General features: G+C 45.8%; 2 protein-coding genes across 3 annotated transcripts; both read right to left on the bottom strand.

Moving 5' to 3' along the window:
- Positions 1 to 905: 905 nt before the first annotated feature.
- On the bottom strand, positions 906 to 2,083 carry LOC9629139. The gene is made up of 4 exons (XM_024684411.1): positions 1,877 to 2,083; positions 1,647 to 1,793; positions 1,102 to 1,555; positions 906 to 1,048 (listed from the first exon to the last, which is right to left on the bottom strand). The coding sequence occupies exons 2-4, from the start codon at positions 1,745 to 1,747 to the stop codon at positions 968 to 970; spliced, it is 636 nt and encodes a 211-aa protein (XP_024540179.1). The 5' UTR covers positions 1,748 to 1,793; positions 1,877 to 2,083; the 3' UTR covers positions 906 to 967.
- Positions 2,084 to 14,246: 12,163 nt separating this feature from the next.
- On the bottom strand, positions 14,247 to 15,585 carry LOC112349555. Of its 2 annotated transcripts, XM_024684162.1 has the most exons (6): positions 15,277 to 15,585; positions 15,059 to 15,186; positions 14,919 to 14,990; positions 14,677 to 14,864; positions 14,525 to 14,618; positions 14,247 to 14,450 (listed from the first exon to the last, which is right to left on the bottom strand). In XM_024684162.1, the coding sequence occupies exons 1-4, from the start codon at positions 15,533 to 15,535 to the stop codon at positions 14,832 to 14,834; spliced, it is 492 nt and encodes a 163-aa protein (XP_024539930.1). In that variant the 5' UTR covers positions 15,536 to 15,585; the 3' UTR covers positions 14,247 to 14,450; positions 14,525 to 14,618; positions 14,677 to 14,831. The 2 variants fall into 2 exon arrangements, with proteins under 2 accessions (XP_024539930.1, XP_024539922.1); XM_024684154.1 differs by having other exon boundaries at positions 14,919 to 15,186.
- Between the last annotated feature and the right edge of the window lie 3,170 nt (positions 15,586 to 18,755).

The raw sequence follows: 18,755 nt of genomic DNA, 5'->3' as shown, positions 1-18,755 counted from the left end.
TCGCTCCATCTTTAAGCGGAGGTGATTTTTCTTGCCGGTGATTGCAATGTTTTTGCTCTTTCTTAGATCTTCTAGCTCTATCACGAGAGGAGGCGAGCTCCTCAATAGCTTTCTAGATTTTTCATTCGATCCAGTCGAGATTACTACCAGCTCGAGAGGTCCATAGCCGCGATGAACGCTCACATTCTTGCCCGGTTTGAGATCAATCTCGATGAGAAGCGAGTTCCAAACGCGTTTCGCAGCAAGAAGCTTGACTGGCACAATGGATGAGTTTTGGATTGTGGTGGACTCACCTTGAATCTGCAGGAGATTCCCCATGCCCAAGTTGCTCTATTACAGAGGAACAAAGATAAACACCACTGATGTAAGGAAGCTTTCCAGCTTTGGCAAATCAGCCGTCTCTCGTCCACATTCGTCGAGAATCCAAGGAGCATATTAATAATTGAAAAATGAAAAAGTATAACAGTATAAAATGTAAAGAAAATTCAGAGACCAAACATTTTCTTTTGATTACCAAAGTATTGCGAAGCCAGCCAACTAAATGATATGATCCACTCTTTTGGATTTCCTTTCAGTGTTGTACGCCACCCCACCCATAAAAAAAATTTAAAAAATATCGTACACTTTATATCCAATGTAGCTGTTGCTTAACACAAATGGTTCACGCAAGCAAGAACCATAAGATATGGATATTGCTCGTATATTACTAAAAAGATGTAGATTTTTTATTTTCCTTTTAGCAAGGTGTCAGACAAAGCAGCGGAGAAAATTTCCCCCATTATGTGCTAAAACCATGTCAAACTTGCCCTTTGGAAACAATGGATATGATGCTCCTGGCAAGCCTGATTGAATTGATTGTGCAGATGTTTACGTAAGCCAGTAGACCCAACACACCAACAAAGATCTTTAGCATCAAAGTCCGAGCTCGCTTCTTCATAGTATTATCTTTATGTAAGAACCCACAAGCTCATGCAAGCTTTTCATCTCTGATCCCAGAAACACCACCTTCGCGAAATCTTGTGGTTTTTTTTTCTGTCCCCTCCTCGATCTGATAGAAGCTAGTCACACATCTGATAGAAACTTGTATCTGCGATTACAAACCGGCTTGGGAGAACTTGGCTTGGAGCTGGAAGGAGATAACTTGGAGCTGTCGAGTTTGATCCTTTCGCTCAAAAATCCCCACTTTTGTTGGGGGCGCTTGAAGCTGCTGCTGGGAGAAGAAGAGGCAGAGCTTAATTTCCTGGCACAAGTTCTCTTGCTGCTGCACGCCTGCCTCTTCATACTCGTCTCTCCATCAGACAAGGAGCTCATGTGTGCCACCTCCAGGAGATAATCGAGAGCATCCCAGCGATGGTGGTTCTCATCCTTGGATCCTTTTTGTGCCTGGTACACCTGTTCTTCGTAGTTGGAGCTGGAGCTTCTTCTCAGCTTGATGCTGGCACTCCGCTTTGGCTTGAGTGTTGCTTTTACCCCGAGAGCTCCAAAGCACCAGTCGCACACCGGCCACTCTCCCCAATTGCCACTCTCCATGTTGGGATAAAGTCTGCTGCAGTAGCTGGACGGGAAACACAAGGCAAGTTTGGTGTGAGTTGCGAGAAATCTTGTCACTGGAATCGAATGACCAAAGCAGAATAATGGAGGAATACCTGTGCTGCCATCTAAAGTTGCATTCCTTGCACTGGAACAGCTCCGACGAGAATCCAATATCGCCACACATACTGCATTCCCGGTCCACTTTATCTTCCATGGTAGATCTCGGAGCTTGCAAGCTTGAATTCCTCTCCCTGCCGCTCCTGGACGAAGCACAACAAGGAAAAAAGAGAAAAAACGAAGAAAGATTGTGTATGGAGTGAGAAATGAGACAATGAGTTCTTACCCTTTGAAGCTTGTGTGATCTCCCGCCTTGGCTCCAAGGACAAAGGATTTCCCGGATAGAGCAATCCAAATTCGAGCGAGGGACTGGCGCTACAAGCTTTTGGAATCACCAGGCAAGATCTTCGCCTCCCACAACTTACACCAGTTTGGTGACATTCAAGAAGGAGAAAGGCGATGGATGGAGAATGCTTGTGTGTGTGCGTGTGCTGTGATGTGATGCCCTTTTTTAGAAAAGAAGCCAAAGTGGGGGGTGTATATGTCCCCAAGCTCAGTAAAAAAACACCAGAAAAAAATCGGAAATACACATATAAATACCTCACTTGCCTGTTTGTAAGAGGTCAATGAGCTGGGTCCCCAAAAACAGTTTTTTCCTCTCGTTTTGCTTTTTGGTATTCATTTTTTCTCCCTGTAGAGCACACGCGTGAGAGAAAGCTATAGTCAATGGAAGAAGCAAACTTAACTTACCTTTAGTTTTCTGCCATAGTTCCATCCTTTCGATTCCTTCACGCTCTTTTCCTTCTCCTTTTCCCCATCCCAAAGTTCGTCTAGTAATTTTGCGCTGTCACTGGCCACCCGACCTTGGCAAAGAGAAGCCAATCGTATCAAATCCAACATAAAAGAGAAAGGAAGAGGAGAGGAAAGCTCACCAGTCACGGACCTCCAAAAGCAAAAACCATTGCAAGGGAAGAAGATTTGGCAACCACTTTGGAACAAGTTTAGATTTTTTCTTTTTCTATTTTCTTTTTTTTTTTTCCCATCCGTGTGCCTGTCACTGTGTCTCTATCGAGCTTGCCACGGCCCACCCTGTCCAAGAAAACAAACCACAAATCGATCAACTAGGATAAGTTGACACACACAGGAGAAAAAAAACGAACTAATGGTCGGGGATATAAATGCAAATGCAAATAAAATCTCTACTCTACCTGGACAACAAAGATTCTCGCCGCACCAACATGCCAAACAAGCACCACCTTTGGCGATTTGATTCACAGCTCCAATCCGTGCCCCGTGCTGCTTCTGTAGGTAACGAGATTTTAGTGGCTTTCAGTTTGAAGGAAATAGAAAACTTTGACAGGATTGATGTGTTCTCAATCTCTGGTGTAGATGGAACATTGTTTCTTTCCTTTTTTTTTTCTTGTCTGGAAACCAGGCGTGGCAGCAATCGGCACAAAAACGTCGAGGAAGTGCAAATTCTTACGCTGAAAGACTGGAACGATCAAAACGACTCTGGCAGCTAGAAAACGAAAAAACATTCCACTGCGTGATACGCACCAGTCCAAAAGAAAAGGGAGCCGAGGAAACCCTAAGGAGATTTTTGCATTTTTACTTTGGAGAAATTATCAAAGATGTTACTAGCATTTTTTATTTAGATACTATGGATCTGCCTACTTCCAGGCAGAAAGCAACCAGCATCATAACATAAAACTATTAAGCCCATGGAAAATCAATTGCACAATTGTTTCGACTCGGCAGAATGAGATTTACTTTTTTGATCTCGTTTGAGCTTTTATACCAAGAAGAATGATTCTGCTGACCGCCACAACGCAGCACACTCTCTCTCTCTCTCTCTCTCTCTCTCTCTGTGTGAGCAGGTTTCGATAGAAAAGACAACAGACGTAGGCGCGCCCCAAAGAAGGTGCAAGCCTTTGTATTATCATTACAATCAGGTCTGTGCAAGGAAAAGGAACTCAGTGTTCTTGCTTTTGGATTTGAGGTGATTCCTGAATCTCTGCCAGCACCACCATTTCTTTCGAAAATGCCCACCACCAAAGCTTGGTCGCTATTGAACACGTGCGTCGAGTGCCTTTCGCTGTTTGCAGTGAGTCATGAGCAATGTAGTCTTTGACAGTGGAAGAGAAGATGAGTGCAATTCGCTGTCCCGATATTCGCGACACGAAGAGGACTCGGAGCTCCTCGTCCGAGATCCAGCGATCAGGAGCCGACTTCTCCCTCCCAGTCAGGAGCTAGGAATCTCGCAGCGCCGAGGCCTCGAGCACCGGGAGCGGCGGAGCTTGGAGTGGTGTCTCGTCGCAAGAATCATCCTTGGATTCACCATGGCCGCCCCTGCCTGGGCCGCCAAGAAGCCCAAGCGCTTCTTGACGGTTCATGGCCCTATCAAGGATATGAATCGCCCGCCCGAAAACTTGTCTTGCCTCTCTGGGGTGGAAACTACTCACCGAAAGGAGCTATGTCTCACCAGTCACGGACCTTCCACCATTGCCAGGGAAGAAGATTTACGATTTTTCTTTTTTCTTGTTGTTTTTTTCCTCCCCATCGGTGTACTTGTCACTTGTGGCCCTGTGGAGCTTGCGGAGCATCTACGGCCCAACCACAAATCGATCAACTAAGATAAGTTGACACACACAGAAAGAAAAAAACTAATGGCCGGGGAGATAAATGCAAATGCAAATAGGATCTCTACTCTACCTGGACAACAAAGAGTCTCGCGGTACCAATATCCTGTCAAAGCTTTCAACTGTGGTGTTTGTTTGGTTTGGCATTGAAGTTTTACAATGTACATGGAACAATTTTTTCGCCCTTTTTTTTTCTCAAGTTCAAGGAGCGAACAGTCTGTGCAAAAACGTTGAGGAAATGCAAATTCTTACATTGAAGCCTGGAAGAAAATGACGATCAAAACGATTTGTGTCCACATTACAAGAACACATAGTTTATCTCTTATCACCTACAGAAACAAGATTAAAACGCTTGTGCAGGAATCCAAGGATAGAAGAAAAGAAAAAAGAAAAGGAGATCCATCCTCGCGTTGCCAAATGACGAAATCAGCGAAGGAGAAAAATTGGACCACATTGGTTTTCCAAGCTCGAATACAGATCTAGAGCGCATAAAACACTGGATTTTTCATTTAGTTACTATGGAGAGCGATAAGACATCTGAGAGTGTTGCCTATGTCCTATGGGCTTAACCATCAATGTTGTTTTATGCTCGAAGCAGGCCTCGCGCATTCACCATGAGGTAATACGAACCTTCGCGCTCGCGTTTGAAGATCCTCTTGCGATCTTCGAACTTCTTGGCGGAGGGAGTTGACTTAGTGTCTTTCCTCGCCAGTCGATCTGTGCTCGTGGATCGATCCAGCGATCTACGGCCCCCGGCTAGAAGATTGACGAACGTGACATTGTCCGGCAATTGGCCCCCGAGGAGCACCGATCGGTAAAGCCCCATGGCGAGACCGCCACAACAACACGCCGCCAGACGCCGGGATCGCCAGATTCCACGAGAAAGCGTTTCTGTTTGAGGCGCGCGAAGACGGGGACCGCGAATCTGGCAGTTGCTATACATTTTCGGCTGAGAGGTCGCCGTCGTTGTCATGGGCATTGGTTATATAGCGCAAGCATAGCCTTTGATCGAGCTCGTCATTACAAGCATGGACAGCTATGGTGGTCGCATATGCCCAGCACAGGCATCGGGATCGAGCGGTCGATCGCCAGGATTGTCAATTTCCTGTTTGACAAATGGGAGCCTCCACGATGCTTGGAAGTGTTTTACATCGACGAGCGGAGATTTCTGGGTGGAATCTGTGCTGGATCACTACGTTTGCGCATTGGATCTCTTTAGCAACGTGGAATCGGTGTGGATGAGATTCTTATCTGTCTTCCAAGCTATGGCAACAAGGATGTAGTCATCTATATTCATTATCATAACGACCAAGAAATCCACTTAAACGTTGGACAATGGTGGCAAAGGTGCTTGAACATGATAAAACACTGGATTTCTTATTTAGTTACTATGGATCTGCCTGCTTCCAGGCAGAAAGCAACCAGCATCATAGCATAAAGGCAAGACCATAACTGTTTAAACCCATGGAAGATCAATCTTCTGCTTGTTGGTTCCATCAATGATCCAAGCAGTCCCGTCGGCGTAGACAGTAAGAACATAGTCATCTCTCTGAGCCAGGCGCGCGCCCTTGGTCTGAGATTTCTGATCACTCTCGTTGGTCCTCACAAGCTGACCTCGCGGATTCACCATAAGATAGTACGTCCCCTTGGGCTCGCCCGTTGGAGTTCCCTGGATTTGGGATTTGCGACCATCTTTGGCAAGCACCAGACCTCCACATTTTGTAGCCTTCGAGCAACAGCACCTTGTTATTGCCCTGTGCCGCTGCCTTTGCACAGTAGATTTGTTTCCCAGGGAGCTCCTTGAGCTCCTGGATCCTCACTATCTGAGCCATTACAAGTGCAGAAATGCGGAATGAGATTTACTGATATTGATCTGGGCTAAGGTAGAGTGAGGCTTTACCTCTGCAAGTTCATGCAAGGAAATCGAGTGTTCTTGCACTTGGATTTCCTGATCTGCCAGCTTTGAACTCGACCACCGTTCATTTCGTAAATGCCCACCACCAAACTGGTCACTATTACAAACCTGCGTCGAGATTGTCCGGCATGGATTCCTTTCCCCTCTATAAAAACCTGGTGTTCTATAAGAGGATATTGCAGTGTGAGAGAGCTTTCAAGATAATGTTTGAGCTGAGAGTGAATGAGAAAATGTTCCCCGATCAGTGCATTCGCTCTGCCAAGTTTCCAACTACAAACTAGTTCTTGATCACAGGGCCAATGCATGGGTTAAGCTTCAGAATGACTTCAGCTTCAAAGTCTTTGATCATCTCGAAGAATGCTTCAAAATGTACTCGGACACTTGCATAAGATCTCCCAACAAGGATTACTACTTGGCCATCTGTAAAGACGACGGCAACCTCGTCGTCTCAGACACTCCCAAATTTGAGATCGATGGAAGTTACTACAGAAATGTGTCCAAGTACCAGCACACTGATCATGGAATAATTTCTTGAAGGGGAGCTATGTATCCTCCTCCCCAAAAGGTCCTAAATTATGGAATTGGGGATGACACGCAACGCAACTATCAGACTCTCTGATTCATCAGACTTCAAGGAAAAGTAAACGAAGGAGAAGTTGAAACAAATTACAAAGCACATTTGGTTACAAATGCTGGGAACAATGTATCGATCCACAAAGTTTCAAAGAAACGATAACAAACTGGAGTCTGGATGGATCGATTCGAGCCACGAGCAGCGAGCAGCAGTCCACGCAAAGTCAATCATTGTGGGATTGAATGCTAGGGTACGAAAATCCATAACCTTTCTCTCCCTCGAGACTTGGTATCTGACCTCCGAGCGGGCATTTATTTTCCTGCCATATATCTTACCAGAAACACAGCAATTCAAACGCCCATCCGACCGTCCGTCGGCAGCAGGCAATCAAATCACGGTCATTTTGACTGCCAAGGACCTTCTTCTTCTTGGTGAGAATGGCTGGACCGAGTCTCTAACCGCCAAATTACGCATACGCGGACACCGTATATGTACGTTCAAGCAAGTTGAACCTGAAGAGCCAAAGTGAAGTTCAACTTGTGTTAATGAAATTTTGCTCATTCACATGCGTGATTTTTTACTCATGTCAACCAAAGCTTTTCAATTTTACTCAAACATTTTCAGATCCGAACAATTTTGGATCGTCCAACCGAAAACAACTTCGTCACCTTTTTCCTTTCTTTCGCATTTTCTTGTGATTGAGAGACAGGCGGATGATCCCCTCACCAAACGGCAAGCTTCTGAGACGAACATATGCCCCTTCTCTTTTGTGCTGGACGGCCGCACAGCAATGCCCTCTCAATCAATCCCTGTCATGGGAGGCATAACTACAGAGGCTCTCAGAAGCCTGTCCGCTGCTTTTTGGGTTTCCCTGATTGAATCGATTAAACTATAGCTCCCATGGTTTCTTCTGATCTAGTCTAATTATCAATCGCTACAGTGGTTCTCGCGTATAAAAGGCTCGCGGAAGAAAGCGAAGAGAGAGGCAAGGAAAAAAGGTTTCTTCTCTTTCTCGTTGTCACGTAGTCAAAAGGCTCCTCGAAGAACAAGAGAATATTTTTTTTCTTTTTGCTTCCATTTGGTGCCATTCTTTGGCTTCCATTTGGTGCCATTTAAGATTCGTTGTAGCGGCCTGCCTGCCTAGGAGAAAGAATCTCACCAGTGTGGTGGTCCTGGCCATGGTGGTGTGCTGTATCATCAAATCTCGCCAAATCTTTATAGTCTCGAGCTCGTAGCGAGGGAGAAAAAGAGGAATTTTTGGTTCTTGTAAGGAGTTGCGAAGGTGGTCGGTCAATCAATCACTCGATTCTGGAGTGGTCAGAGATTTATGTTTGATGATTTCTAGCTCGAATGTCCCTGTGGATCTAAATCCTTTAAAGCTGCGACGAAGAGGAAGAGGTGAAAGAGATTGATTGGTTGATCCAAGAACAAGCAAGGGAAGCGAAGAAAGCGAGAGATTTCTCGTCCGATCGATCGAAATGGCCAGCCATACCCAGCAGCAGCAGCAGCAGCAGAGCCGGCGGCGCCAGATCCCAGCAGCCCCCAGGCGCCAATGCTGCTTCTCCTTCGCGGCCTACGCGCGATCTCTCATGGACCATCTCCGCCGCTGCGGTGTCCGAGTAGAGCCCGGGCTGTCCGAGATGGAGCCCGGCCACCTTGAATCGCAGCTCGGCCTCCTCTTCCCGCCGGACCTCCGCGCCATCCTCACCGAGGGGCTCCCCGCCGGATTGAGCTTCCCGGGGCCTGTGACATCGCTGGGCGCAGGTCCAGCAGCCTCTCGGATCAGTCGAGAAAGTGGAAATCCTTACATTGACGCCTATGACGATCAAATGTCCACATTTACAAGAAATCACCTACGAAAACAAGAACAAAAAATTATACATCTCAGCTAAGGAGAAAAACTGGACCACCGATTACATCTTATGAAGATCTCAAGCGCATAAAACACTGAATTTTTTATGGATATGCCTGCTTCCAGGCAGAAAGCAACCAGCATCATAGCATAAAACCAAGGCCATAAGTGTTTAAACCCATGGAAGATCAATCTTCTGCTTGTTGGTTCCATCACCGATCCAAGCAGTCCCGTCGGCGTAAACAGTAAGAACATAGTCATCGCTCTCGCCCTTGGTCTGAGAGTTCCCATCACTCTCGTTGGTCCTCACAAGCTGGCCTCGCGAATTCAACGTAAGGTAGTACGTCCCCTTCGCCCGTTGGAGTTCCCTGGATTTGGGTTTTGCCACCATCTTTGGCAAGCACCATGTAGTAGACCTCTGAGTCGGAGCCGATGCAAACATTAGAGTACATTTTGTAGCCTTCGGACAGCTCGTACAAGTTACAACACCTTGCTAATGTTTTTTTGACCACCCTGTGCTGCCTTCGCACAGTAGATTTCTTTCCCCGGGAGCACTTCTGCTCCTGGATCCTCACCATCTGAGGAAATGCGGAATGAGATTTGCTGATATTGATCTGGGCTGGGATGGGCACTTCTTTGATCTTGTTTATATACTAAGAATAATGATTTTGTTGGATAGAAGCCTACGTTTTTGGGGTCAAGAGAACTGCTTGCATGATATCTCTGCAAGTTCATGGGGCTCTGCAAGGAAATCGAGTGTTCTTGCACGTGGATTTAAGCAAATTCCTGAATCTGCCAGCTTTGAGCTGGACCACCGTTCATTTCGTAAATGCCACCACCAAACTGGTCACTATGATTGTCCGGCATAGATGTCTTTCCCCTCTTTAAAAATCTGCTGTTCTATAAGAGGATATTGCAGTGTGAGAGAGCGTTCAAGAGCCAGGAAAACCTTTGCCCCAAGATTCCAACTACAAACTAGTTGTTGATCACAGGGCCAATGCATGGGTTAAGCTTCAGAACGACTTCATGCAAGATATTCATATGTCAGTTTCTAGCTTTAGAATTCCAATTTGATGTTTTCGAGTCTCTCAACTTTCTTTTGTCTTAACTTGCAGCTTCCACATCATTGATCGTCTCGAAGAATACTTCAAAATGTACTCGGACACTTGCATAAGATCTCCCAACAAGGATTACTACTTGGCCGCAAAGACAATGGCAATCTCGTCGTCTCAGACACTCCCAAATTTGAGATCGATGGAAGTTACTACATCGTGCTGACTCAACGTGGAAATGTGTCCAAGTACCAGCACACTGACCATGGAGATAATTTCTTGAAGGGGTATGGAAAATTGCTGAAGGAAAATGATGACTGCATCCTTGAACTTGCTGATGATTCAAAGGTGTTAGTCATCCTATCAATAAACATAACGTAGCCAAATATAATGCATGTTTTTGGGGCATCTCTGTTGGCATAAAGGGATCTACCTCAAGGTACTGGACAAGGTGGAAGGTCTTTCTCTTCTTCTTTCTTTCTCCTTATTCTTCTCTCTTTCCTCATGATTCAATCGAATACAGCTCATGAGATCTGTTTGGATCTCTGGATTACCATCTGGAGGCATAAGACTGCTTGGAGGATATATTAGCTACTTTCAGAACTAAACTCAGTTCCATGTTCAAGAGTTTGTGTTATCATCCAACGAAACCGAGGACAACAAAAATCCAAAGGAACTTTGAAGATAATTTGGAGTGGAGCCATTCCAACTGCTGCTACCAATGACTGCTGCCAGAGAAAAATATCCCACCACAGCAGACACAGACGTGGTGCTTGTTCCTTGATTTTTCGTTTCTAGGTAAGTTTTTTCTTTTTCGGTCAATATATTTCTTTTTTTCTCGGCAATGATAATCCAACTTCATAGGTCTCATGCTTCAAGTTCAAAATAGCATATATATATAAATAAATAGATAGTTTTAGAATCAAATACTCTCAACTTGGAACTTGTTCACATTAGTTCTGCAAAGTAGTGTAAATCCAAGAAGATTATTTGGAACTTGGGACCACGAAAGTGACTCAGCCTTTTGCTTAATTTTCCTCTCCGTGCTTCTTACGTTACACGACACGAGTTTCGGTGTTGTTTTCTTGGCCAAGCCATTATTTTCTTCCCAGGAAGTTGATAGACAACTGCGAAAGATTGTCCATAGAGTCTTGCTCGCTTGGTCTGAGACGGCTTCCAGAACAAAACTTTGGAGTGATTGCAGCGATGGTTCTCTCTGGATTGGAGACTGCGACTTTCAATGCGCCACTTGTTTTGCTCTAGCTTGATCCATCCTGGAAATTAATACTCGTTTTCCTGGCTTCATGGATTGGAAGGAAAAACAAAAAATTCCAAGCAAGAAAAAACGAAGAACGAAACTTTGACTTCACATGGCAAGGTATGGTTGACCACATGCCAGTGTCTGATTTGCAATATTCATGAGCTTCGAAAGAAAAAAATCTCTTGAAAAAGTTTTGGGGATGCCTGCCTGCCACCGTCATATGTCACCCTCGTGACTCTGAAGTGGAGAAGATTTATAGATCGCATACATTTGGATAGCTATGTATCCTCCTCCCCAAAAGGTCCTAAATTATGGAATTGGGGGATGACACGCAACGCAACTATCAAACTCTCTGATTCATCGTGCTTCAAGGCAAAGTAAAAGAAGGAGAAGTTGAAACAAATTACTAAAAGAACATTTGATATTGGTTACAAATGCTGGGAACTTTGTGGGTTGGATGGAGTCTGAGCCAAGAGCCGCGGTCCATGCAAAGGCAATCATTGTGGGACTCAATGCTAGCGCACGAAAATCCATAACCTCTCTAGAGGTATCCATGCGTAACTCTCCCTCGAAACTTGGTATCTGACCTCCGAAAGGGCATTTATTTTCCTGCCATATATCTTACCAGAAACACAGCAATTAAAACGCCCATCCCACCGTCCGTCGGCGGCTGGCAATCAAATCGCGGCCCTCTGTTTCGTTTTGACTGGCAAGGACCTGGAGACTGGGCCTGGACTGGACTGGACCGAGTCTCTAACCGCCAAATTACGCATACGCGGACACAGTACGCCCAGTATATGTACGTTCAAGCTGTACAAGCAAGTTGAACCTGAAGAGCCAAGGTGAAGTTCAACTTGTGTTCATGAAATTTTACTCATGCACATGCAGTTTTGGTGTGATTTTTTACTCATGTCAACCAAAGATTTTCAATTTTACTCAACATTTTCGGATCCGAACAATTTTGGATCGTCCAACCGAAAACAACTTCGCCACCTTTTTCCTTTCTTTCGCTTTTTCTTGCGATTGAGAGAGAGGCGGATGATCCCCTCACCAAACGGCAAGCTTCTGAAACGAACATATGCCCCTTCTCTTTTGTGCTGGACGGCCGCACAGCAATGCCCTCTCAATCAATCCCTGTCATGCGAGGCATAACTACAGAGGCTCTCAGAAGCTTGTCCGCTGCTTTTTGGGTTTCCCTGATTGAATCGATTAAACTATAGCTCCCATGGTTTCTTCTGATCTAGTCTAATTATCAATCGCAATGCTATTGTAATGTGTCTACAGTGGTTCTCGCGTATAAAAGGCTCGCGGAAGAAAGCGAAGCGAGAGGCAAGCAAAAAGGGTTTCTTCTCTTTCTCGTTGTCACGTAGTCAAAGGGCTCCTCGAAGAACAAGAGAATTTTTTTTTTCTTTTTGCTTGCTCTCTTTGGCTTCCCATTTAAGATTCGTTGTAGCGGCCTGCCTGCCTAGGAGAAAGAATCTCACCAGTGTGGTGGTCCTGGCCATGGTGGTGTGCTGTATCATCAAATCTCGCCAAATCTTTATAGTCTCGAGCTCGTAGCGAGGGAGAAAAAGAGGAATTTTTGGTTCTTGTAAGGAGTTGCGAAGAATCAATCACTCGATTCTGGAGTGGTTAGAGATTTATGTTTGATGATTTCTAGCTCGAATGTCCCTGTGGATCTAAATCCTTTAAAGCTGCGACGAAGAGGAAGAGGTGAAAGAGATTGATTGATTGATCCAAGAACAAGCAAGGGAAGCGAAGAAAGGGAGAGATTTCTCGTCCGATCGATCGAAATGGGCAGCCATAGCCAGCAGCAGCAGCAGCAGAGCCGGCGGCGCCAGATCCCAGCAGCCCCCAGGCGCCAATGCTGCTTCTCCTTCGCGGCCTACGCGCGATCTCTCATGGACCATCTCCGCCGCTGCGGTGTCCGAGTAGAGCCCGGGCTGTCCGAGACGGAGCTCGGCCACCTGGAATCGCAGCTCGGCCTCCTCTTCCCGCCGGACCTCCGCGCCATCCTCACCGAGGGCCTCCCCGCCGGATCGAGCTTCCCGGACTGGCGGCACGAGCCCGCGGCTTCGCTGCGCACCCGGATCCAGCAGCCCCTCGCGGATCTGTGCGCCCAGGTCCGGCGCAGTCGCTTCTGGTGTGACAAGTGGGGCGATCGGCCCAGCGGCGGCGAGCAAGCGGCGGCCATGGCGGCGGCGGCGCTGGAGAGAGTGGCGCCGCTAGTGCCCGTGTATGGTAATTGCTACATCCCATCCTCGGGCAGCGCTGGCAACCCAGTGCTACTCGTCCAATCGGGCGAGGTGTCGGTGGTCGGGAACGATGTGGCGGATTTCTTCGAGCGCGAGGTCTTCCATGGCGATCAGGAGGAAGATCCCAATTCGCGGTTGCTAGACGAGGAGGACTCGAGCTCCTCGTCCTCGTGCTTGATGGGCTCCATGAAAATGGGGAGATCCAGCGATGGAGGGGACAGGGACAAGATCTCCTCTTCCTCGCTGTGGGGGATGAGGAGCTTGGATTTCGCGTTCCGGAGGAAGAAGGGGATCTCTAGATCCATGGCTGGGACGCGCAGCGCCGAGGTCTCTCCTCGCCCGAGCGTCTCGAGCACCGGGAGCAGCAATGGCGGCGGGGGCAGCGCCGAGCCGCCGCGGCGGAGCTTGGATGTGGTGTCTCGTCGCAAGAATCATCCCAAGGGCGTGGCTCTGGAATCTCTGCTTGGATTCACCATGGCCGCCCCTGCCTGGGCCGCCAAGAAGCCCAAGCACATCGATTTCTGGAGCGATCTCTGCGGCCAAGCGCCCCAGCTCGACGATCCAAAGCCACAGAGCTCGCCCAAAGCGATCGCTCCAGCGAATCTTGGCGCCCAAGTGGTGGTTTCTTCCCCAATTCCATCAATCGGAGCTCTACCAGATCGAGCCAAGAGCCCACAAGTCAATCCATCGATCGCAGCTCTGCCACAAGTCAATCCATCTGCGCTTCCAGATCGACCTAAGAGCCCGCAAGTCGATCGATCCATTCCAATCCAGAGCGAGCAGCAGCGATGGCTCCATGGATATCTCGACGACATGGCTGGAAGGCTGCGAATTGCGGGGTGGAAGGAGGACGAGATTTGCGAGATGATAGTTCTTCCTCCCATCGACGATCCAGTAGTCTCGCGTTCTTCCTCCAACGCCATCGTTCCCAGCAGCAAGCAAAGCCGCCAAGCCGTGATCCAAGGCCTCGTTTTTAAAGTCCAGGAGCTCTCCGACTCGCTCAAGAGATCCGGGTGGAGCGTCCAAGACGTTGCCGAGGCGTTTAACTCCACCACCTTGTCCTCGTCACCCAAGGTTCTTCCATCCATCGCTGCTCGATAGCACAGTCTCGCGAAAAATCGTTCTTTTTCTTATCAAAGTTCTTCCTTTTCTTTCCTCTATCGATTGGTTTTTCTTGCTGCTGCTCAAGCTAGCTGACTTTGCCCAAGCAGCAGCTTTGAAGTGGCTTTAGGTACCTATTTTTTTTCCGCTTTTTTCTCTCTACCGTTTGTAAAATGTTTGAATGAATACGCGAAAGCATGAAATCCAGTCCCTGTCGCGTGAAACGACGTTAGTTTCGATCGCACCACAGAAGAAAAGAATGCTTTTGATAGAAAACAAACTCACCTCCTCCAACGAACACTTCGATAGCAAGCACGCTCACTGCCAAGACTTGTGTCGCGTTCTCAATCTCTGAGAATGATCCAAATGCTTTTTCAGCCTGTGTCACCAGAAAACGTTAACGCTAAAGCCTGCGACGAGTTTCATTTTCGATGTACCTTGACACCCCCACCGCCACCACGGAACGTTACCGACAACGCCAACGCTGCTACAGGCCGTCGTTCTCTACGCTTAAACTTCCAGCCTTGCTAAAGTTTTTCTTCTCTCGCACAGTGGAGGCAAATCCTTGCCAGCAGCTTTTGGAGGAAGGAATCTATTGCCTGCTGTCCAATCCAATCCGCAGCAACTGAAGCAGCGATCGGTGTTAGTATGCGTTGAAATCAAAAGAGCACTCACACACCTGGCGAACAGAAGCTGGCTGGAGCCTCCTACAGTACAGTCGACAACTTTGTTGCATGAACGGACGAGTACGCTAGTACAAACACGGGTAAGAAAGGATGCTTTAGCCGCAGCCAGTGGCAGCAGCCTCGTGCAGCACACCTTTGCTTGCTTTCGCTCAATCGTAGGACCCCTGTGTCTCAGAACATGGCCACCGTAATGATATGCGTGTATGAAGGAAGCCGTCATGCGGGCTTTTGTGGATGACCCCACAAGCAGGAGCTTATCGGCTGGAAGGAAGACAATCCGAGTGTAAGTTTTAGCAGCAGAGGGAAAAACTCGAGAGGACCATACCATAACTTGCTGCATCAAGTACTTACCTGGCTCAAGGGAAATGAAGAAAAGCCGAGCAGAAGCACATCTCCGTCCTTCCAACGTATACGAACAATGCAAAGAGAAAAAGAGAGAAGCCGGTGCAAGAAAGGATATCACTTTCCGTGGAAACCTGTCTGCTGATGCCGGGAGCATGTTGGAGAAGTGATGGAAGGTGAGAGCTGAGCTATCCTGGTTCGAGTTGGATCGAACAAGACTCGTCAAAGCGAGAATTTCAAAGCTTGCAGCAGCAGCCACTGTCGTCATTAACAACAGCGGAGCCAAAAGAGAATGACCGCGTTAGCGTACCCACTATGACGAGGACGAAGATGAGCTATTCTGGTAGATTCTATACGCAGCGATCCAGAGAGTGATGTTGCCAACAAGCGTCAGAGCACCTTGCATTACGACCAACACCTGCAAGAGAAAAAAACCTCTCGTAAACTCTCTTAGCACAAGAACACAAGGCTTGCGAGAGGACGAGCATACCTCCAGTGATTCGGCATTATAGAAGAAGTGCCAGGTGCAAGCGCATAAAGCTCCACCCAGCAATGGAACCTAAGAAGAAAAAAGAAGAGAAGATTGGCCAAGTTCTCAAGTGTAACTTGGTGAAGAAGAAGAAATGCTTACCATTCCCCACGAAAGGCCCTTCCAAGCTGCATTGTTCTTTGTGTCACCATATTGCCAGACCAGAATCATTGCCACCACCCTTGCAAAAAGAACGAAAACGATGACTTTTTTGCGCTTTTATCTTCGGATTTTTGCCAAACTTTGATTCTTTTTTCCTCTCTCTCGAGCTCGACTTACTTACCACTCGACAACACTGGCGACGTGAATGGTCCATGTCGGGAGTGAGAGAGCATTCGCGGGTTCCTCGGACAGGAGCTCGCGAATAAACCCTAGATTGTCCTGCGCCGCGGCAAAAGCCGCAGAAGTGGGCAACAGCATCAATCCCAGCGCTGCGCCGCTGGCCGCCATACATTTGGGCAGCGGCGATGCGGCCTCCTTCCCTCGCAACTTGCTACAAACCCTAGGTGGACTGTGAAGCTGGAAAGCGATTCGTGGCGCGCAAAGAGCCATTTGCCCCCCTTTTTCTAAGGGTTTCCGATTTTAGGCTTTCCAAGTCCGGTATTGCTATTAGGGTTCTTATTTAAACTCAAAAGGCTGTAATCTTGTTGATATAGTGAAGTTAACTCAAACTAGATGTTTGTATAATTTCCAATCAAGACTCCTCACGGCTTTAGGAATTTATCAGCAGAGGAGATAAATGCACTGCTGGCTTTCAAAATAGGTGTTACAAATCACAGTAGTAGCAGCAGCAACTGCACATTTCTGTCATAACAACTCTCTCAAGAATTATGTAACAACATCACTGGCCATGTTCAAGAGTTTAATTTCTTTGGATGGATGCTTGGGGGAAACCTCAACTCCCTCTTCTCCAGGCTCACACATTTCAGAAACTTCTCTGAGAATGGCATTCAAGTATTCCAATTGAAAGTGTACATGTGGAGATTGGTATATTCAGTATATAGTACGGATTGGGGTGGTGAGCCAGAAGCTCCAACGCATGATGAATGTCAAACAGCAATGCCAACTACTATCAGCAGCAGTAAGGTTGTCATGGACATGGAGGTTGTTGTCGCTATTGTGGTCAAGGCCACATACGCCTTATAATGTTGTTCTACCAGATGCTAAGATGAAGAGCAAAATTATCATAACATTGGCTTTGCCAGATGTTCTAGGGAACACAAGCCTATCATAGCAAGTTTTTGGCCCAATTCTACTTCCAAACAACACTCATCTAATTCAAACTGTTGCTTGTTTAAAACTGTCAAACCTCTAGGAAGTGCTGCCATAAATAGTGTGTGAGGTTGCTATGTTGCCACTTTTAGATCCATATGGACTTTAGTGTAATTTTTTAAATGAGGCTTTATAAAGCCATTGCATTAGCAACATAGATGGATAAGGATTTGGTGTGATGGAGCAAGGCATTCAAGATCCCATTAAACTTGATGGCAAGATTGAGATTCAAGACTGCAAAGGGGTTGTTTGTGTTTAGTTCGTGGAAGTGATCCAAGAGGATTGCCAAGTTGTAGCTGGAAGTAGAGAGCCAATCTCCCACACATGGTGCAGCATTGCTAGGTCTTATGTCCTTCCAAAGAAGTGTTGCATTAGAGTATTCCTATTGCTACACTATACTCTCTTTAGGATGAGAGTATGAACTGATGCTATCTATTGCTCAACTTTTGGAATTAGTACTCACTTTAGGGATGGTCTAAAGTTGAGTTGAGCTCAATTCAACACAAGTCAACTCAAGTCAACATAGTCAATAAGAAATATTACAAAGAAGATCTAAATTGAACAAATGAAGGTTCTAGCAAACTTTAAAATATTAAAATACATAAATATCTAAGTTAAAAGTTTCTATAAGATTGAATTGTTTAAAAAAGACAAAGTTCATGAGAACCTATCTTTTATAAAACTATATTATTTTATTATGACAATTGTTACAACTGTCATATTTGATTTGACTACTTAATATTTTGAATACTTTTACAGCTGTAGATACTATTCCTTCATTCAAAAGATTTTTTAGGGTTCTTGAGAAGATGGGAAGCAAGGAAAATACAAGATCTGTGAGTAAGAGTTGTAGTGCAAAGGAATGTGAGAATGTTAATTTTGTCTCACTACCACAATCTCCATATTACACTCTTGGTCCTTATTACCCATTTGGGAATGTAGAGACCTTTATCACGATTGATAAAAATGTTCCTGTTACTTCTGAAACAACAGTCTATAGCAAGAGAAATGAAGAAATGAACAGCACGGTGGAAAGCACCAAGAAATCTACTCCATAAAACTTTCCATGACATTTGTAATTTATATATTAATTCATATTAAAAACTCTGTTGCTTGCCTATATCGCAATCCTCTCATATGATAAGACCAAGGTATATTTCGCAGTGAATCCTCATTAAAAGTTTTCGGGAATTATTTGTAAATAATGATAAAAGAAATCAAAATCTTTCGAAAGACTCAAAAGTAATATTACATCAAAGAATCAACTTTATCTACATTTCCAAGACTGAAAGGCAATCTCACATAAGAGAATGGTAGCATGCCAATGTGCTCTGCTATTATAATGTGGTCTATATTTCCTTGCAATTTATTTCTCTAGACATTTGGCATGTGTAGAAAAGAATATATGTGTAGTAAAGTAAGATTCATCATAATGATAGAGCATGTGTATACACGATAATCTAAAATTCTAGAAGCTCTTATGTTTACAAGAAAGCTATGATTATGAAGCCCCATTTCCAAGACTGACATTTAAAGAATCTAAGTATTGTCAGTGTTATAATAAATAAACCTCATTCCCAAGACTAAAACTTAGTATATAAACTATCTAGAAATGTTATAGTCATTGTAGGTTTTTTGTTCTCCTTGAGCTCCTTAGAAGTTTGTATTGAAATGGCTCAAAGGAAAG

The sequence above is a fragment of the Selaginella moellendorffii genome, unplaced genomic scaffold (assembly GCF_000143415.4).
Source record: "Selaginella moellendorffii unplaced genomic scaffold, v1.0 SELMOscaffold_1, whole genome shotgun sequence".
NCBI classification, from domain to species: Eukaryota; Viridiplantae; Streptophyta; class Lycopodiopsida; order Selaginellales; family Selaginellaceae; genus Selaginella; species Selaginella moellendorffii.
Note: the sequence above shows the minus strand (reverse complement) of the source record. Positions and strands in the feature narration are given on the sequence as shown.